The sequence below is a fragment of the Mizuhopecten yessoensis genome, unplaced genomic scaffold (assembly GCF_002113885.1).
Source record: "Mizuhopecten yessoensis strain PY_sf001 unplaced genomic scaffold, ASM211388v2 scaffold716171, whole genome shotgun sequence".
NCBI classification, from domain to species: Eukaryota; Metazoa; Mollusca; class Bivalvia; order Pectinida; family Pectinidae; genus Mizuhopecten; species Mizuhopecten yessoensis.
The window spans coordinates 162,140-184,365 of NW_018479983.1; the positions used below are offsets into that span (position 1 = coordinate 162,140).

The following is a 22,226-nucleotide window of genomic DNA, read 5'->3' on the forward strand; positions in this document are numbered from 1 at the left end:
AATAACTTAACATATAATGCCACTAACATACTACAATATGTCACTAACTTAACACACATCACACAACTTAACAAACTATGTCACTAACTTAACACTACCTTAACACACCATCACATAATAAGTTAACATATAATGCCACTAACATACTACAATATGTCACTAACTTAACACACATCACACAACTTAACACACTATGTCACTAACTTAACACTACCTAAGTTAACACACCATCACACACTAACTTAACATATAATGCCACTAACTTACTTCACTGTGTCACTAACCAAACACTAACCACACACTATCGCTGCTCACATAACATGTACAACTTAACATATGTCATATAATGCTAATAACATACTACAATATGTCACTAACTTAACACACATCACAAAACTTAACACACTATGTCACTTACTTTACACACACACCACTAACTTTACACACACACCACTAACTTTACACACCTTGTCTATTTCTTAAAACACCATGTCACTAACTTAACACTATGCTACTAACTTAACACACTATATGTCACTAATTTAACACACAATGTCACTGTCTTTTCATCGATAAAAAGTAAAGATCTTAAAAGATTAGAGCTGGGGTGAAATAAAAGATAATTAACACTAAATTCTTCATGATGACAGATTACTTACCTTTCCCTTTTCATTTTAACAGCTACTACTGGTTGGGCAAATGTAATTTCCATGACAACTTTCTTGGCAGGATCTTTCTGAGAGTCATCCCAAATCAGCACTTTTAAATAGAACATGGTTAAAATAGACATCACCGAAAAATAACATAACAGTTCTGATAGCTTTATTATCTACTTCTTGTGTCTTCTTTTCTGTAAATGAAATTCCAGTATCTGGGTGTGTTTTTTTTTATTTTCTTCAACATTCAGATAAAGTTTTCATTTGTGTGTATTTTTTGCATTGTCATATATCAACCCACCAATATGCTGATAACTCACTAAAGCTAATAATATTGTATTGTTATAAATGTACCAACTTTAAATAAAAGTTTGAATTGAAATGGATTTCAAATCCTGTCATCCTGAGAGCATAACATATAGCACATGGGGGATAAAGGATAGTTTTATTTATAAAGTTTGAATGGGGGAGGTTTAAGAAGAAAAGACAATTTGAACTGGTCACTAGAGCAATCCCAACTGACAGGACTTATTAGATCTACCAATATCCAGCAGCACTATAAATGAGTGGGGTGTTGAAAGAGGGAGCAAGAGGATGTACTGGCAGAATACAGCCAACACAAGCAAATCATTCCCTACTGACAAAACTTACTCGACTGTCTACTAGTACTGATGCATGAGGTGAGGTGGAAGTTGAGTGTTGAAAAATATAGAAAAATATTCATGTACTGGCAAAATCAGTCTGATCATGAGAAATTAAGTGATTGGATAATCTTGATTATCAAGACATAATTGACTGTCATCCATCACTGATTAACTTTATAATAAAAACCACATCAGTGAAGCTCAATAGCCTGATTCTGAACCTTTATGAAAAATATTTCTGAAAACAATGTAACAAAAAAAAATATGCTTGTTTACTGGAAAATATCATAAAAAGGTTTTCTTTATCATCACCTAATCTGCATTTTACATTCAACAAGTGCCAGATATACGTAATCATTACCTGCTTTTTCATCAAAGCGTGGAAAGCTGCCACCTCCAACAACAGCCAGAAGGTTTGTGCGGAACAACATCTCGGCACATGCCAGACTTCCCACAGTGTCATAGTCTGTTTTAGTAAAGGACATTTAAAGTAATAACCCGAAGGCTTGAAAACATTAGCAATGAGCAACATATATATATATTAACATTAACAATAACTGACTCACTGTTTATCGCTCAAAATTTCTTATACTCACTGAGAAAAAGCTTCTGTGTCAAAGGCTCAACATTGTAAATCCGCAGACCTGTGTCTGTGGCACAAATGAAACAACCTGAAATAGATAAAAAAAAAATCTATAAATTGGTTGTGTTTTAGCATCACTTTAAAAACAAATTCATGGGACCTTGACTAAGCATCAAACAAATGTTCTCCTCTATTTCTGTTCTTTATTTGATTCAAGTTAAATTTATTTCTTGTTTTTTTTATATTTGTCAAGTTTTCTTAATAATTTATACCTTTTATATGAAAACTTGATATCATAATCCATAAATAGTTCAGTTTTACCAAAATATATATCTTTTATTATCACTGAATACTGAAAGGTGCATCACTATCAGCATATGATTACACATTCACTGTAAAATTGTACACACAAGCATATGTGTGACAGTGTTTTCCCTTACAGTTTAATTAAGACTTTAGGGAGCTGGCTCTGTAGCCTTGTAGGGACAAAATTAATTGATTCTATCATGATCAATGCCCAAGATACAAAAATTGCACTAAAACTGGGGCCTTCTAGTAAATGGCAGACAAAGACTTCAATTTAGAGTCAGGGATTAGAATAGGGTCGGTCGGGAACCCAAAACAAAGATATGTATTTTTTTTGGTCCAACAATTAGTAGAATATTAGTCTTACCATGATCCTGATTGAAGCTTATAGAGAAGATTCCCTTGGATGACATATTTAAGTTGTTTGCTTCAGTCGGCTAACTTATTGTTTTTCTGCATGGTTCCAGATTCAGGATTCACATGATCTCTTCTAGTCTAGAAACTGTAGCGGAAAAGATTGAAATATAAGTATCACTGTAATTTAGTAGAAGAATTACTATGTTATATACATGTCTGATTAGGTTGACAGTAAAAAATGATGTTATTCGAAAAATAAAAACAAATGCATTAAAATTAAATTACATTAATATACCACTCTTGGATGGTTTTAATAAACATTATTCATTCAATTTACTTGGTCAACAGAATAACTAAGTACAAACTATTTTTAAAAACACAACACACATACAACTGCAGCTAATTTAAAACAATTAGGAAGTTATTTTCATACTACTAGCTTCAGCTCTTTGAATCTTCATCCTGTTGAAGGAGGCTATCAGGTTGGGCACAACAGCGCATATGGATAATAATCCTGCATTTGGGTAACAGTTACCCATGTGAGTAACAATTTTATTACTGAAATGGGGGAATAAAGTGAAATAAAAACACACAAAGTTCTTTTAAACACTTGGAGCAATAAAGTGTGTCATTCTGTCAACTAAATCAAATAAATAACACATTTGTGCACAAAAATTTATCAATTTTGATTTCTAACTTTTTGTGAAAAGGACAAACCATATCATTGACTTAATTTTGTTCCCCATTGACTTCAATGTGTAGTCAAATGGACTATCCAGTGAACATGCGACGGGTGAGCATGATTTTTTTATGTGTGCTATTTATAGCTACTCTACAACACATTATTAGCAATGGAGGTGATACAATTTGTCATTTTCAAATATATAGACAACTGAATTTACATATTTTTGTACACAATTGTATTTTTTATTTGATTATGTTGAAAGAATGACGCCCTTTTTTGTTCATAATGTGTAAACGAACTTTGTGTGCTTTTATTTCACTTTATTTCCCATTTCAGTAATGAATACTGAAATGGGTAACTGTTACCCGAATGCAGGATTATTACCCATATGCGTTGTGCCCAATATTACCAGACAGAAGCAGAAGCTATATAAATAATCACAATTTGGTCAAAATATCCAGTAGTCTAAAAATGAATAACACTTTGTACATTTAAGTGTATGCTTTAGCACTACTGCAGATGATCTTATTTAAGTAACACTACACATTTAGAACAATCGACGAATAACATAAAGTAAATGGCACAATTACTGACAATAAAAACCCTGGTGCTACAAACCCTCACCTGCACAGATTATCAGCGGATTGGTCGTGATTATCGGGGAATAACTTTTGACAAAACGGTTTCAATATAGCATATAGAAATACACAATCTAAATATATCGACTATTCAAATCCCTAGAGGTAGAAAGAGAAATATTGTTATTGCGCGGAACCCTATTAAAATGAACCCATGAAAATGATTCACCAAAACAAACTCCAGTCGTCAAGATGCTTCACACTCCTGACAAGAACAAACGCTTGGATGATTATAATAAAACATATATTTTACAAAACGATCAAAGAATAAATATACGAAACGCATGTAAAACAAATCACTTCATTAGACATAAATGACTCTTTGATTTAAAATAACTTAAATATTTTTCATTTTTTTTACTGATATATTAGAAATATCTTTATTTTTATAAATCGCAATAAAATATTGTTTTCGTTTCGTTTTGTAATGTTTAGAACAACCAAGCACAGACGTCCAATATGGCGGCCTCTAAAGGAGCAAATACGTACAATCGACAAAACTGGGAAGAATCTGTAAGTTTATGGATCCTTTTTTATCTTATAAGTTTCCCTAAAATGAGCTTTTGTGGTTATTAAATTTTAAAATATAGTTTGATAAATAACAGTTAATTTAGGGTCTATTACAACATTGAAACCGACTTCACCTCAGTTTGCGGTGAACTTGTTACTTTATTGATTTTTTAAAACTTAAAGCAGTCTAAAATCCAGTAATTAGGGCAAGCCCCCTCCGTCTCCCCTACCTGTTTGCTCCCAACCTTCTGAATCCTGCTTCAGTACCTGTCAGCTTTCAAAATAAGTTTGCCCAAAAACCAAGGAAAAAGCATGGTGCAACGAAGATTAACATTATTTCAATGTAATATTAATTGTATTGTTTCTAGACTTGAAATTCACCAATTAGGGCCTCGCATTCTGACACTGACATTGCAGGTGCCCTTGCTTCTAGATAGTATTCATCCGTCTTTTGTCCACATATCCTTTTCACTGTTTCAAAGCACAGGGGCATGGATCGCTTTACTTGTAATATAAAAAAATAGGGGTCTCCTATACTAATATATACATTAGTATAGGAGACCCCTATTTTTTTATATTACAAGTAAAGCGATCCATGCCCCTGTGTTTCAAAGTGAGGAAACAAACTCACCGTTAACTCACCGTTGTCGACGTCATACAATTAGTCATAGACTACTATTGACGCTTCTACTAATTCTACTGGTACGGACTCCCGGTCTGCACCTCCCGCTCTGTAGCATGCGGGGCTGAATTTTCCTGGGTGGTGTTTCCACGCACGGTTCAGTCTTGATTTGAAACAGTTTAATGTTGGAGCGTTTATTACGGTGGAGTCTAGATTGTTCCACGGTTCAGTCACTCGGTTGGAGAATGCATTTCCTCTTAGTTTGGTCCTAAATCTTTTCTTGAAAAGTTTTTTGTTATGTCCTCTGGTGTTGTGTACATTCTGTCCGTCCGCGAAAGTTGTGAATTTATCCACGTTGGCATCTACAAGTCCATTGCATATTTTAAAAAGGTTTACCATGTCTGCTCTTTCACGTCTGTACTCTAAGGAAGGTATTCCTAAAACTCGCAGACGCTCCTCATAGTTTAGATGTTTGAGATGAGGCAACAACCTGGTGGCACGACGTTGGACATTTTCTAGAAACAATAGACTGTCTATATAAATTACCAGGTCCAGTACACTCTGCCGATTGAGCTATGTAGCTATAAAGACCTATATAGCTATATACACCTATACATTATAGCTGTATTGAGCTATATTTTCTCAGATTTCAATTTTCATTAAATTAAAGCAGTCGCATTAAACATTAAGGTTTATGGTAATGTTGACTACAAAAAGCATACAGTTAGATGTTTATTTTCATTTTTCATTTTATGTAAAATTTCCGATTTTTTTACATCATTATTTTATAAAAAGAATCCTTATATTTAATGTCTTTTGTTATCCACCTAATGATACAATCTTCTTTTAAAAGCGACTTTGTTTTGTTTTCCTTAAAAAAGAAAATTACTCAAAAAATAGCTCAAAAGACCTATTTCAGATAGGTCAATAGAGCTATTATCGGTCTTTACAGCTATATAGCTCAATCGGCAGAGTGTACTGGACCTGATTACATTGCTGTTAATACAATAACAAACTACATTTTGTCTATATTATTATTAAGTACTATACAGTACAGTAAAGTTATGTATTGTATAATTTTGAGTTCGGTGAAGAGGATTGTTCAAATCCAGTACCAGAATAAACTTAACTTAATCGGCTGATCATGATATATTGAGAGAATGTATACATGTATCTATAAAGAGAATACATTTATTTAAGAATTTCTAAATGTTTAATTTGGAGATGTTGAAATATATATATGTATGTTCATTATTGAAAATTTGTCGTTTTGTTTATGTTCTAGGATTTCCCAATTTTATGTCAAACATGTCTTGGAGACAATCCATACATACGTATGGTAAGTACTTTATAACATTTTAACACCATTAGCATAACAGTAATAACATACTGTTAGAAAAATGGAGGACTACTTTGGTTAAAAAATTGAAGAAGTTGGACTGTATTATTAAGTATATATGGCTATTTCTCCACCAGGGCGAAGTAAACCATGCATTAAGCCTATACCAACTGTGTTTATTATTTCACTAACATCATATATGTTGCTACATATAAGTTATGTTCTATTTGTCGTCAAATACTTCAAAGTCTGATAGTTATTTGGTTATAAAACAGATAAAAATTTACAATCTTTTACAAATATACTTGTCTATTTAAATTCTTGTTGTGAATGTGTATCTGTTAATGTTGCATGTGTATTTTAAGTATTGTTAATTTGATTTTGTTCCTTTCAGATGAAAGAGAAATATGGAAAGGAGTGTAAAATCTGTGCACGTCCTTTTACAGTGTTCAGATGGTGTCCTGGTGCACGTATGAGGTTTAAAAAGACAGAAGTTTGTCAAACATGTTCAAAGATCAAGAATGTCTGTCAAACTTGTCTCCTAGATCTGGAATATGGTATTGAACCTTTGAACAGTTTTATTTGAACATAATTCTATTTGAGTTTCTCTTTTGTTTGTCATTTTCTTATTTTAGAAAAAATGCTGGTGTACGACATTTTTTTATACAGTTTTGAAACTGTCAGAAATTATTCTGAAATTTAGAAATCTGATTAGACTTCCCTTTTTCTAAATGAGGAAAGTGATTTTCAGATTAAAATGAGTGGGTTAAGTGGTAAACATGTCTTTTGATATTTTCTTCTATTTATTCATTTGAATACTCTTAACAGGTGGACTTGATTTATGGACAATTTATATATATGCCAGTGTTTTAATTAAATTTTATGAATTTTTCGTGTAATCTTTTATTAAAAGAAGGTAACATTGACAGTCACCATATTTTTAAAGGTGAATTGATCTATAATCAGTACAGGTGAAAGATTTTGTAATCATTTGTCTCTGTCCACAGGCTTACCTGTGCAGGTGAGGGATGCAGCATTGAAGATCCAGGACAACATGCCAAAATCTGATGTTAACAAAGAGTACTACACACAGAACATGGAGAACGAGGTTAGTACAGTGCACTAGCCACGGCCAATTCAGTACAAACAACACTTGGACACAAAAATAAAGATGACATGATATGTAACATAAGTTGGAATCTTTTTTCATATATTATAAAGCTACAGGGTTTATGTCCTATATGTATCACAATGGTAATTTGGGTGGGTGAAACAATTTGTCTCTGTTTGCTCTGTATTTGATACTACCTGGTAACTAAATCTGTTAATTACAAGTCAGGATATTGATATATACATGAAGAAGTAAGATATAACTCTGTAGTATAATAAAATTCAAACTTTTCACAGTAGAACAATCCATGACAAATTGCTTGACTAGTTGATAACTGTAATTTTCAGATCGCCAATGGGGATGGCACTGTTGCTCCAGGACAGTTGGGTAAGGCCCAGACACCTAGTGACATGCTGCTCAAACTTGCCCGTACCACACCATACTACAAACGGAATAGACCCCACATCTGCTCGTTCTGGGTGAAGGGGGAGTGTAAGAGGGGAGAGGAGTGTCCGTACAGGTATGGTCTTACACACAACAAATATCATAACAATACTCCACATGTGAATCAACAACAGCAATCCAACTATATGATACACGACATGAAATGATACTGGGCACTAGTGCTGGGAATCAGTCCGATTTGGAAAAACGATTATCAGACATTCAAGATCGATCGGTAATCGATTATCGGTTGAAATAAGCGCCAAATAGAATACATTGAATAAATTGACATTTTTTAATCATTAAAAACTATCGTTATAACTACCGTGTTAATTTGGTAATAACTTTATCTAAGAGACATTCATATGATGAGAAAGGGTACTTCAGAAATTGACAATGACCGGTAGATTACGTTTGAGAAGTGAACATACCTTTTCCTATCTCCTGCAGACGAGTCATGATGATAGCGATCGTAACACAAACAAATCAGGTAATGCATTTTGGGTTCAGTACTTGATATGACATTTATTACTTAAATTAAGTTAACCTATTTGAAATTGAGTAAAATTGAGTTGGTACTGTAAAGTGTATGTCGCACCATCCCTTCGCTGAAAAAGAAAGTGTCTTCATTTCGGTGGCTGCCATTTGTTGTAGTTCCGGATTTTGTCAGTTATAAATTTATCCGTACTGTACCTACAAAACACAGCACTGACCTTGATTACGTAATGACGCTGTTAGCTACCACGCTTGAATGCCAGCATGATTCAAGTGAGAATCAACAAGAACGAGTGAAAGGGACATTTTATTTTTGATTAAACATGAAAAGCAACTGTATGTTTCTTAAGAATTTCAGTTCTTAGTGACACATCTACAAAAACGATTTTCTTCTTGACAAAGTTTCAAAATCGATCTTTCATGTGCTAAATCGATTATCGAATTGACCTCATGGTAAGCTCGATTTAATGGATGTTTCCATTTATCGGTACACCACTACTGGACACAGCAATATAGCTGTGACGACTCATCGTATATGATAATATACAAATCTCTACTGTCCTGTGTATGATATGATATGATAAAGAAACTGATAGATTGTTATGAAACATTTTATAGGACTTCTTTTCTTATCCAGTTGGAATGAAACTTCACATACATATTTACAATCATCCCCTTTGTGTTTCAAACTTCTGGGGTGAATTTCTTTTTTTTTTAAAAGCCACCATTACTATAAGCAGAATTTTTGCCATCATCGATTTACAGACTTAACACCTTATGGTGGAAACAGATCTACAATCATCCTCTTTATATGTTATATTAAAAAATATTTCTCACTCTGTAAACCAACATATTTGGATGTTCTTTAAACATGAAATGATTTGATTACACAGACACGACAAACCGACAGATCCTGATGATCCTCTGGCAGATCAAAACATCAAGGACAGATTCTATGGGATGAATGACCCAGTGGCAGACAAACTGATGAACCGCTATACTAATATGCCGAAGTTAGATGCCCCAGAGGATAAAGCTATCACAACGTTGTATGTTGGAAATCTTGGAGACAAAATAGGAGAGACAGAACTCAGGTATGTATTTTGCCATATTATTTCAGTTGTCTCCCTTGTATCATTGATTCGTGAATTTTAGTAACATTTCACAACCTTTTACCACTAGTTCACGAAATTATTTGATTGGTTTAATAATTGTAGAGCTGTTTGTTAGTCCCTTTCTAGTACTACCAGATGGGGCTCTAGCTTTGACCATCTGACTGGTTGTCTGTGTGTCACTTTTCCAGAACACATCTCAACTACTCTGTCACATGCTATTGCCAAATTTTGTATGTGATAGTGTCACATAATCGAATTGAGGATCGGGTCTCTGCCTTGTTCTTAAAGACCTATCAAAGTTCTTTGTCACAGCTATAGCAGTAACTCATGTATCAAACGTTTTTGTCAAATCTCCAGCAACATTAAATCTTGTATCAAATTGCCTTGTCAAAGTTCTAGCAGTAAACCATGTGTTAAACTTCCTTATCACCATAGGGACCACTTCTACCAGTTTGGAGAAATCAGATCGATCAACATCGCCAGTAAACAGCAGTGTGCATTTGTACAGTTCACAACACGACAGGCAGCTGAGAATGCCACAGAGAAGTCTTTTAATAAATTGATCATGGGTGGGCGACGTCTCAACATCAAGTGGGGTAAATCTCAAGCCCAAATGGGGGTCACAAAGAAAGATGGAGAGGAGTCAGAAAAGGCCCTTGAGCCAGTACCAGGCCTTCCAGGGGGTATGTATTTGGTCAAGAGTTTTATTTTGGTTGCAATGACTTTATTTCAGTAACATTGAATTCTTTTTAAAAAAAAATGGTTATCTCTATTTTAATTCATATAAGCAAAAACCACTAAGAACAACATAATCTTAAGATATTTTGAGCATTTTCTTCAAAAATCTGGGTCACTCTGCCATGCAATGGTGATGTCAGGAATATTCAAAGTGAAATACATTGACCTTTCAGGGTCACAGTATTGTTCATAACTTCATTAATAATCAATTTCATGACATGTCAGTGTCATTAACAACTGCCATCTAGGCTTAAAATGCAAAATGGGAACTTTGTAGATGTTATAATTGTAGTTATGCCCTCACATATGATATCTATTTTTATTGACCTATCAAAGGCCTTTTATACGTAACATCTCAAATTAATTTGAATTTATTTATATGGGCTTTTGGTATTTTATAGATTTTACATCGATTTCCAGTACTTATGTCATAGTGCCTTTAGTGATTACAACATCATGAACATGAACTGACTTCCAATACTGTATCAGTGTAATGGTAATATTGATGTCATACTCATGTTTAGTAACTTTGATATTGATGTTGACATTGTTATATAAACCTGTTTATTTTTATTCTTAGTAGGTTTATAATATTAATCTTTTTGTTTATATTACCTATATTGTTTATATTACCTTTATATTACCTATATTGTTTATATTACCTATATTGTTTATATTACCTATATTGTTTAAGAAATGATAACGTAGTTGTATGTCTAGCCTCGCCTCATGTTTTTAATGTTTCTGTTGTTTTGCAGCCTCGCCTCATGTTTTTAATGTTTCTGTTGTTTTGCAGCCTCGCCTCATGTTTTTAATGTTTCTGTTGTTTTGCAGCCTCGCCTCATGTTTTTAATGTTTCTGTTGTTTTGCAGCCTCGCCTCATGTTTTTAATGTTTCTGTTGTTTTGCAGCCTCGCCTCATGTTTTTAATGTTTCTGTTGTTTTGCAGCCTTGCCTCCACCACCAGAAGAAATTGCAAATAATTTCTTTAACCTAAACAATGCCCCCAATCACCTTCCCATGCCACCTGGCCCCCCAAGAGGAATGCCACCTCGCCTAATTCACCCAGGCACACACATGATGCCGTTCGGGATGTTCCGTGGACCTCCCCCACCAGGTTGGTATCATAACAAACCAAAAGTTGGATGTATTAAAATCAGTATAACTGAATCTCATTTTCTCTAAAAATAACATTTTCATACACTTTGAATAAGAGTTATTTTTTAACAAGAATTATCTGAATAAGAATTATTTTTTAATAAGATCATATTTGAATCATAAATTGAAAAGACCCTTGTGAAGAGAAATGTTCACGATGTTTTTTCCATGTTTGTAGGTGTGCGGTTACCTCCCCCTCCCCCTGGAATGATGCCAATGCGCCCTCCTCCTAGGTTGATGATGGGGGCCAACATGCCAGTTCACTACCCCTCACAGGACCCAACAAGGATGGGTGCAATCACTACAAGCAGCAGCAAATCTTAATCTTGTCAAATCCTCATTTTTGTGGTCTTCTCTCAAAATGTCTGTTAATACTGAGGGATTAAGTGACTCGGGATAAAGTATGTGGACTCCAAAAGTTGCTAAAGATAATGTCACTAGATGAGAAATTTGTCTCTAGGGCACTATTTGTCAACAGGGGCATGTCAATGGAGTGGCCATATGCTACCGGGGACAGCATTCGTTACAGGGACACAATGTGTGGAAAGGCGACTTTAGGTCACTAGAAACACAACAAGTTACAGAGTGATGCATGATGATACAATGGATGTTATATATCACTAAGGGCAAAACATGATATTAGGGGGACGATATGTCGCTGAAAAAAATACCTGGTTTGTCTTTAGGGGCACAAGATATCACTTTGTGCATAAGATATCACTTTGGGCATGAGATGTCACTAGGGATACAAGATGCCAATACGAATACAATATGTCACGACAGAAAAAAGATATAACTAGGGATATAGGAAGTCACAACAGATACAGTGTACACGATGTCACTAGGCTAGGAGCGTAACATCAATAGAAACACTTAATTCAACAGAAGTAAAATATATCACTGGTGACAATCCTTTGAGATGGAATGCAAGAGGGACACAAAATCACTCTCTTGTTTTAGTAAAAGTGTTTTAGTTTCTATTTTAATGAATGATATATTTGGTCTTTTAATGTTTCACATACAATTTGTGCTCTTGACTTGCAACTAGATATAGTCTTAACATTTTGTTGCAACTCAAGAGATTTTTGTGGGAAAGGTCTGTTAACTCAATTCTGTTTTGTATGGCATTGTTTATCATCTTATGTAAATGTTTTAGACCATTGAAATATGAATTTCTTCCAAAAATTACAGTATGAAATAAAAAAGAAAAAGTTGAGGGAAACGAATGAAAGATTGTGCCAGCAAATAATCATTTATTTCTGGGAAATATGAAGGATCGGGAGAAGGAAGGGTGTTTCTCTACAATGTGAATGTGTGAGTGAATAAAGAGAAAGAAGCATCAGTTTTGTATTGTGGTTGTCATTGAAAAGTGAATAATTAGGAAATGTAACGAAAAGATCAGACTAAAATCAAGTACATCTGATAAAAATACTTTCAATGTTACAACAAGAGAGCATGGGTTGCAGCCCTTTGTAATTGTCCAACCAGTATTCTGTACAGTGTGTAGACACTTAATTTATAGGCCAAACCTATACTGTACAGTGTGTAGACACTTAATTTATTGGCCAAACGTCCTGCACTCGTGTGACATATTAAATTTACAATTTTGTCACATTGTTGTACAGGTAAACAGATCGCTCATTCAGTTAAAGCTTGACAAAGGGACCAGTCGTTTTGAAAGGTTGGGACTTGTTTAATATGTACATTGTGTATAAAAGTAAAAAATTGATACTACATATTTCCAAACTGATGAATCTTATTGAAGATATTTTAACCTTTGTTTTCTCATTTGAGTCTTAAGCTAGAATATAAATGGAGTTTATTATAAAACAGAATTTGAGCAATAGTCCAAAACAAGTATAAAAACAAATATACTTTAATCTTAAATAGATGTTTGTCAATGACGAAAGGACATTTCAAACTTTATTTTTTTAAATTCTCTACAACAGTATGTATAGATGTAGATGTCCACCATATGCATTCATAACATAGATGGATGTCTTAGTAATGTGACCAGTGATTTTTGTAGAATATTTTTCATGCGAGTTCTGAACAGTTTTTAAAATTTAAATGAGACTGGTATAATAAGAGATATCATGGGTCTTAAAAAGTCGGTGACTCAAATATCGGAGTCCCAAAAAAAATGTTTCTTCTCTAGGAACATAAAATGCATCGAATGTAAAAAACCCTGATGAAGTACTGAAGCACAAGGGAGCTGCTCGGAATCTCTGTCATCTTAATCCCCACCAAAAGTCAAATAAATGCAAAATCTTTCGGTAAAATAATGTCCAGGCTGTATATTTTGAAGAACTAAAAAATATCTTTATGAAAATGAAATGTTTCCACGCCAGCACCCACTTTAAGGAAACCATTTTATAACAATAACGAATTCCTATTTTCCGCAAGATAAAATTTACGCTTGAACTGAGTGTATATATGCTTAAAGCGTAGTTATAATGACTTTTCCATTTCATTGTGTATATCACACTAGTCATCAACACGTCACCTGAACATTTCACTGGTTGTGCCGTATGAATGAAAAACATGTTTCGAATTATCCAAATAAAGTATAACAAGATGCTGTCGAACACGTGCGTACATTTGGGAGTCTTGGAAGAACGTATTGAGAGAAAGAAATCACGTCGTGTTTACGCTGAGATGTAGTGACGTTTACGCTGAGATGTAGTGACATACATGTATAACCTTGAAGTCGGTCCAGTAACTACATGTACAATCAGTACTATAGTTGTCAGTAAGAATACATGTTGCATAGAAGATTGCCACATGCACGTTACTAGAGAGTTACACTACATATGAAGACTAAACAACGCCACCTGATTTGATAAACCATCTGTTAGAGAACACCAAGCAAAATGACGTAGATAAAGATTTAAATGACACTTAGCTGAATAGGAGTGAACTTTTCAAAACAGATTATCACCAACAGCAATTATAGCAGCACTGTCTCAGGTTAGAACTGTACCAGTGACCCAAACACAATCCCATTACCAAATGGCAATATGACGTCGAAAAAATATGTCGCACTGAAAAAAGAGAATTCTATCATCATATCAGCTGACAATGATAAGACAAATATGGACCATGATCTGAATATAGAGACAGATATGCCATCGTTCTGAACAAACTAAGTTAAGACAACGGTCGTCATAACCGAGGATCATATGGGCAAAGATGTTCTCATACTTCAGGACAACAACGAATGAATGGCTTCAAACTTATCCAACTATGCGCCTCGAACATAGCCACTCTTTTGGATTGCTACTTCCCTGCTTCTCAAACGTATTGAAGAACATGCCCCGAATAACATGATTTCCGTGATGGATGTCGATTACTGATGGACAAACTTGCAACAAAGGGTTTCCAAAGATGCAGGTTGATGGAAGACTGTTGACACGCAATGGTTGCCATCACGATCTCATTCGGAAATATGTTACTACTTTAGTTAAGCTCATTTTTGTGCCCTGTTAAATTGATGAAATTCAAATGACCATAGCTGTTAATAGGACGTACATTCCTCCGGAATTTTTTCTATCAGAACGTGACATTACTTGGATTCTACCAAAATTTACATGTCGATGAAGCAGAAAACGATGTCCTTTCCGAACACCTGTTGTAATTCTGCTTTGTTTTTTCAATAGTCTCCATTTTAAGTTTGATAATATCTCCTATTATCATATTTTGTTCTAATATTATCAATTATGAATTCAAATGAAGGTTGGTTCGCACTTCGGTATTCTCTCTATTTTTTATTGTGGATTACGATCAAAATGCAGATACCTGTATCCCACAGCAGAATAGATTCCACCAACAGGAGAACCCATACATACATCATAAAGTTCCATTGGTTACAATATTTCCAAGACTCTAGTTGACATTTTTGGACAGCTTGTGGTTAGAACACCTTATCAAGAACTCGAAATACCTGGCAGGAAGTATGTCCACGATCAGGTGCATTATCCCTGATCCAGTCTACTTAGCTGTAAATGAGTACGTTGCTGGGCAGTGCTAGAATTGTTGAATGCTAGCCGTGAGCGCTGAAATGGCAGCACCGGCTGTATGCTCCCCAGGGAGTTGAGAAAGATATCGGCTGGTTGCAAAGGCCCTATAACCACGGATAATATTTTGTGAACCGCTTTAAGACGAACTACGAACTCGGTTGTGACAAAGCGGTATATTGGAACCTCGAATTATTTTTTGTTTTTTATTTTTTAATTTATGTTTTATTCATTTTCATTTTTTTACATGACATGATACAACACATATATGATACATGGTTGTTGGTTAAGCTCCTAATTCACTTTAAATTATCATAACTATTTCATTTTATATTTTCCTTTATTATCTGAAAAATAAAGCGTTTGTTTTACTCAAGTTACCTCCCTTACTGGGAATTACTTTTAGGGAAAGAGTTATCTTCCCCTTCCCTCAGCATCATCTCTACGACACTGGATCAAGCAAGTGGAAAAGATACCTCTGTTAAATCTGTTTAAAAAATCTTTGAATAGTTGAATAAAATTTAGAAATTAAAAAAAAATTAAAAAATTAAAAAAAATAAAGTGGTTTGACTCTACAGAAAATGAAGGCAAAACTGAATGTGTTGTTGAAGGTGGGGGATACCCCATCTTTCTTGTTGATACACTGCGGTGGAAGTGACATCGGGATGATGGCCTTTGGTGATTTGTGCAGGTTGGCAAAAAAACATGTTAACTTTGGTGAAGGAGCAATTCCCAGACAGTCTTATTATTTGGTCCCAGATTTTGCCTCGCCTTCAATATAAATACAAGGCGATGGAGAGGGCACGTCAGAAATTTAATGGGATTTGTGCGAAGGCTGTTCTGTGTTTTGGCGGAGCCTACATTAAGCATCCAGACATTAAAGCTAAATATCCAGAACTCTTTCATGACAGTGTACATTTGTCCGAAACTGGGAATGATATTTTCATTAATGGGTTGCAAGGGGGGTTAGAATGGGTCTTGTCAAAAGGGGGGTTAGAATGGGTATTGTTAAAAGGGGAGTTAGAATGGGTATTGTCATAAGGGGGGTTAGAATGGGTATTGTCAAAAGGGAGGTTAGAATGGGTACTGTCAAAAGGGGGGTTAGAATGGGTATTGTCGAAAGAGGGGAAAGTGTTTCCACCAGAGTCCTAGGACTATTGTGGCCAGGCATGTAGGATAATGTGGACGCGCTAAAAGGTGGCGGTGCTCCCTACATGACAAAAGTTTTTATGCTGGGATCAGTTGGCCTCGCGCGGCATATCCTTAGTTTAAACATATTTTATTGTACAAATATACAAATGGATCGGACAACAAGTTATTACAACTTAATAGAGTCCTCTCCTCAATACATATTGTAAAAATAGTGTCTATGTTTTTGGGGAAAGGGAAAAAGATAGGTTGAGGAAGGAAATGTGGGGTGGGAGGGGGTGGGGGTGATGGAGGGGAGGGGTGTTACCTAGAAAATTAAACTTGTAAACTGAGAAATCGATCCGCATTTGAATAAAATATAAATTATACAGATTTCATGACATGCATCCTGGTAGAGTACTTTCAAAATGAACAGAATCAATGTAACAAATAAATCAGGCAAAATAATGAAATACAATTTCATAAACACATAACAACTTAAATAAGAATAGAAATTTAATTATAACTATCAAAACCTATTGCTGGATTTAATGTAATGATGCACATGTCTAAAGATACTTATGTTGTTTTCTACCGAAAGTTGACTATTTCCTAACAAAAGTTGTTCTAAATTAAAATCAACATGCAAGGCATTCAAATTTTGGAGCAGGGTATGTCTTTGCAATCAGTTTACCTTAAGGTCATAGGAGTGTATTGATGTCAATTTTAAATCGTTTATAGATAATTAGTTTTCCTCAATTTCAGCATTTATTAAATTGATATACGTTAATGCAATACTAATCTATGTCAGTATCATTTTTATTGACATTATTTTGCCTAAATTTGTGTCATTCATTTTGTTTCAAAATTCACTCCTTTTTACATAAATTTCCATTTAAAATCCTTTAAATTCTGTCAACCTATATTTTTTGGTGGCAGAACATTTTCTTTACTTCAAAGCAATATAACTACAAAATTTGAAGAAATTCTACTGAGAAATGGTGACACAACCCTATTACCTTAAGATGCACTTTATCGCCGTTTCCGGGGTTTAGTGCACATCAATTATATTTCAAAATATTCGGAATTTGTGAAAGTGAAACAATGACCTGTATATATATGTTCACAGATTGTGTGATTTGAACAATTGATGCTTGTATGGAGTGGTGTGGCTCCAGAAGTGGTGTTTGACTTGTGTGTTAGGATACTAAAACATTGATGGTGTCTGCCCGTGGCGACACTCACAATTTCAAATATTATTAGACATAAAACATTTCAACTACAGCCGTGGCCACATAATATGCTATAATTCAAGCATGTAAATATATACAGAGACAAAAAAGAATTCACACACAGATACACATACACTTACAGCTACATACCCACACAAATTAATATATAAATAAATTATTAATAAATAAATGGTATTCGTGACATTAGGTATACAGACAAAAAGCAAATACACACAAAAGACAAAGGGCAAGGCATGTGGGACAAAGCAAGGACAAGAAAAACCTAGGTCAGAAAGATGTTAAATTTAATTTCTTTTAATTCTTAAATTTGCAACCAGTGATGTATTTGTGTGTTAATCTGTATCTCGAATTATTATTATAATTAGCATCCAGATTAACAACGCGGCCATGGTACAACGACAGCCATAAGACAATCCAAAAACATCTAAAGGCAACGTCGCAAAATACTTGTGCAAAATAGGATTTAAGACCTTCAACGCATTGCCTATAGTTTAGACTAGGAAGTAGTTTGGGTTCCGACTTTGTGAACAATGCACTAGATCAGAAAGGAATCAACAATAACAGATATTGTCACACAGCAGATTTATGTTAACAGATGCTTCCGATGACCAATACACTGCTCACTTGTCACAATTTTTCTTCCCATAACATTCAACTTTAAAATTCTATGGCCGTCATCAAGGCTAGGTTTCGGACCATGATATTTCAGTGTCCGCCACCAAAATAAAGACTTGTTCACTTGTTCCTGTTGTCATTTCCTAACAATTTCAAGTTCAGTTTTGTCCTTGTTTATTGATGTTGTGGTTGGTTGCTTTAACTATTCTTTTGAATAACCACTGTCGTCTACCGATAATCGTCTACCGATAATTTCTGGGACTTGTGCGAGCTGTGATGATTGAGTTGCAACATGCAAAATTTGATATATAAAAACTAAAACAGAATATCGTGATTATTTAAAATTTGCTACTAGGGCGCGACAAGTGTGCAAAATCAAATATGCTTGCATGTGGAAAAGTTAAATCGTGTTTTTGAATACAATATTGGATTTTTGGATATGAAATACTATTTTTACATATGCTAAAGTATTAAATCAAAAATGTTTTTCATGAAATACATTCCATTTTGGGCATTAAATATTATTTTTGCATATGCCAAAGTATTTAATTGTGATGCAATTAACATTCGATCCCCAAAAGTGTAAGGTTGGTGTGGTGCTTTGAGTCATATACACTGTGATATGTTCGAAGGGAAAAGAGGAAGAAAGTTCATGTGAAGAACTCGATAGAAGAAAAACGCCCGAGAATTACAGTCGACAATGCAGTGGACTTTCTAATGTACAATATAGCTGAATGCCAACAAGTTTAACGGGAATCACCGTTTTATACGGAATCATTCATCACCTGCTTGGGAAGTAATCAGCAGGAATCACCTGTAATATATACGGTCAGTTAAGTGAGTTTACAAAAACAAAGACACATTTAAAACATTAGAAAGTGTCAAGAGAAGAGACAGAACTCTAAGTTTTGCAACGACTATGCAACAAACATCTAATGAATGAACTGTTCTGCTGATTGACTGTCAGTGCCAAAGGTTGGCTGTAACTTTAAATTAGTCACAAAAGATGCATCATACCTTTGTATTCTAGTGATTATACAGTGTTTAAGTATAGTAAAACCTTGGCATACTGCTACCATTTTCACGGTAAATGATGCTGTTATATAACATCGAGGGGGAGGTGTGAAAAATTGCTCAGCAAAATGGAAAAGATATCTTGGAATATTTTGGCGGTAAGGAAAGGTGGCAAATGAAGTGAGTACTATACTGTGGTTTTACTATTCAAAATGTTAACATAATATACAAAATAATACTCGTTAAATGTATAATGCGTCACTGATTATAAGTTATATAAGTTCGTCGAAGCGTGGGCTTATTTTTCCTGTGTATAGTATATTTCATTTTTTTGAGTCGAAAACTATTCTATTCTCAAATATAAGGTAATTTACAGTAATATTTATATATAAATCTAGTGGAATAAACCTGTTCCCCTTCATGACAAAATGGACTACAGGTCATTTCCTAAGTGTATTTTTGCAGCGTGCATCTTGTTTCTTTACCTTTCTGTAAATAAGATAATATTTGGTACGTAGATTGAAAAGATTTACATACGCAATTTTTAAAAGGGAATATTTTATTTACTGTAAACAATATAATCTGTGATATTTTGATCAATGATGATCTTTACCTATTATCGTGTACATTACCTGACGTGAGTGGAATGTTTAGATACTGAGACCAGGCTATGACATGTGTCAGGGATAGGTGTTGGAGCCTTACCTGTACCGCACCTGTACACGGCACGGTCAATGATAGGGTAACCACAGAGTCGCTTGTTGACCTATGTACGAGGAGCTCGGATGATGAGGCGATGAACGAGTTATCGGTAAGATATGACATCTACCCCTTGTTCCCGGAACAACGTAAACCCGTTAAGTTTTCATTTCACCAATAACTGTTGACCGATTTGTGGGAGAGAAATCATTGCAAGCTGTTTGAAATAAATTTGATTTGTCCTGTCAGATATGACACAATACACTATTACGGACCCTGAGTAACAAGGTCAGATAGGTCTAAAATTAATAGTGGTTAGAAAAAATATCTCGGTCGCTGATTCATACTAAAGAAAGTAAACATTTCCTGTTAAAACGATTGATATATGCTTAGTATATTACATTTTTTGTAGTTTGAATATGAGATTTAGTTATATAAACCTTTAGACATTTCTGATAATTGTTTTCGCTTACCAGCCAACTGTTAAGAAAATATTCCTTACAGTGTTTTAAAAGCGTTTAGAAAGTCAGGAAACTATTTTTTCATCACCTGTTTCAGAAGCTAGTTTGACTGTCGTTCGCTACATACAGTGAATAGTTACACCACCTAATTTAGTTATGCTACCTAATTCATACCTATCAAGTAAATACAATTATTTTGGCTGGTATTCGGATTAATATATTGGTTGACGGTAAGGTTTTAACGTATCAAAAACGATTAAAACTGCACATTTTGCAATAACATCTTAAACACGCTGGTAGTAATAATAACAGGGTTGTGACGGAAGATTATAGCTTCTTCCGTGGAAACTAACCGAGAAATAGTATCTTTATACCGATTTGACGTGATAGTCCTACCCTTAACCTATTTCGCTGATATACACTGTACAATGGCTAGGGGACCTGTTACAGCAGGATAGTTCAACCCTCATGTCCAAGGTCATATACACATGCACAATCCTTATTCACAAAATGTTTGTACACACGCGTCGATATGATAAAATAGATAAATAAAAGAAATCTTTAAGGGCTGCTTAATTGCACAAACGTGAACAAACTATCATCTGAACACGTCTGAAATACAACCATATGGGCTTTCTTGGCAATGCATAAACAAAAATTCACAGACTGTCGACCAATCCGCTCTCAAAGTGAAGTAGTTAGTTAAGCTTAGTTAATATTTATTTTGCTTAACTTAATAATAATAAGAAACATTATTTATTGAGGATAAAAAAACCTGTTTAGCAAAGCTAATCTTACACACGGTCCTCATTAACTTTCCGATCGACCTGCTATTTTTTTTAAAGAGATGTGTTTCCATGCTGTGTAGTTTCACAATTTATCTCCGGATAGCTACTGTACATACCTGTAGATATAACTACTCGTTCTTCAACTTAGCATTACTTGGGTTTTTTTAAGAACAAAGTTTAGAGAAATATGTTGAGTGTATACTTATTTCTTTTTAAATATATATATATTGATAGATTGACTATATTACTCTGGACGTTGCACACATGGATACATCTGTGTAGCCAAACCTATGAGAAATAGATTAATGATATGCCTGAAATATTTCTCCCACGGAACGATTGCAAACTAAATAATTTGCAAATACTAACACAGTATAATTTCATACAATGAATAGGTTTTCACTTTTTTGTTTCCATTTCTAATTTGTTTTTTTGTGAAATATAACATAAATAATCTCCTACAAGACAGTTACGTAACTAGCTTCCCTCGTCTATGGCCAAATGTTCAATATATCACAGAAGATATCTGTTTTTGAAAACAAGAGCTTGGCAACCACTAGGGTATACTAATAAATTATCGCCATGTTTTGTAGTGTTTCTTATTTTCAATTATCTTGGGTTGAACTATTTGCGAATCATAAGCTGAACACAAATTGGTTGACAGTTTAGGGCGTCCCTTCCTTCTACGTGAAATGTTAGGTACTGACGTCCAACAGTTACGGTTAACGTGATTCTCCTTACAACACATTACAGCTAAACAGATGAAGACGTTCAACACTATTAATATAGGCTGGGGGAAACGTTACTGAAATCATCACTAGGTGAAACCATCGAGTTGGATGCAGTCACCTA

The 22,226-nt window shown here is 34.5% G+C and overlaps 2 protein-coding genes across 3 annotated transcripts in view; one reads left to right on the plus strand and one right to left on the minus strand.

Annotated features, from left to right (window-relative positions):
* LOC110441935 (WD repeat domain phosphoinositide-interacting protein 4-like) overlaps nt 1-4,080 on the minus strand; it is a 15,741-nt gene extending 11,661 nt beyond the window's left edge. The window contains exons 1-5 of one of the 2 annotated variants that reach the window (XM_021485248.1): nt 3,856-4,080; nt 2,557-2,691; nt 1,897-1,971; nt 1,662-1,766; nt 660-759 (exon numbers count right to left, since the gene is read on the minus strand). In XM_021485248.1, the coding sequence (XP_021340923.1) occupies nt 660-759; nt 1,662-1,766; nt 1,897-1,971; nt 2,557-2,602 (326 nt within the window). In that variant the 5' untranslated portion in view covers nt 2,603-2,691; nt 3,856-4,080. The remainder of the gene's footprint in view (nt 1-659; nt 760-1,661; nt 1,767-1,896; nt 1,972-2,556; nt 2,692-3,855) is intronic. The other variant, XM_021485249.1, reaches the window with a different exon arrangement.
* Nucleotides 4,081-4,308: 228 nt separating this feature from the next.
* On the plus strand, nt 4,309-12,551 carry LOC110441936 (pre-mRNA-splicing factor RBM22-like). The gene is made up of 9 exons (XM_021485250.1): nt 4,309-4,382; nt 6,287-6,340; nt 6,735-6,897; nt 7,348-7,448; nt 7,799-7,971; nt 9,284-9,484; nt 9,941-10,188; nt 11,192-11,359; nt 11,579-12,551. Exons 1-9 carry the CDS (start codon nt 4,329-4,331, stop codon nt 11,722-11,724), a joined length of 1,308 nt encoding a protein of 435 aa, XP_021340925.1. The 5' UTR covers nt 4,309-4,328; the 3' UTR covers nt 11,725-12,551.
* The last annotated feature ends 9,675 nt before the right edge of the window (nt 12,552-22,226 follow it).

Bases quoted from the DNA above. Each gene is read 5' to 3' on its own strand.
- LOC110441936 (XM_021485250.1), top strand. From the start codon at position 4,329: ATGGCGGCCTCTAAAGGAGCAAATACGTACAATCGACAAAACTGGGAA. The intron at 4,383-6,286 runs GTAAGTTTATGG...TTTATGTTCTAG, and splicing joins GACAAAACTGGGAAGAATCT to GATTTCCCAATTTTATGTCA. The intron at 7,449-7,798 runs GTTAGTACAGTG...TGTAATTTTCAG, and splicing joins CACAGAACATGGAGAACGAG to ATCGCCAATGGGGATGGCAC.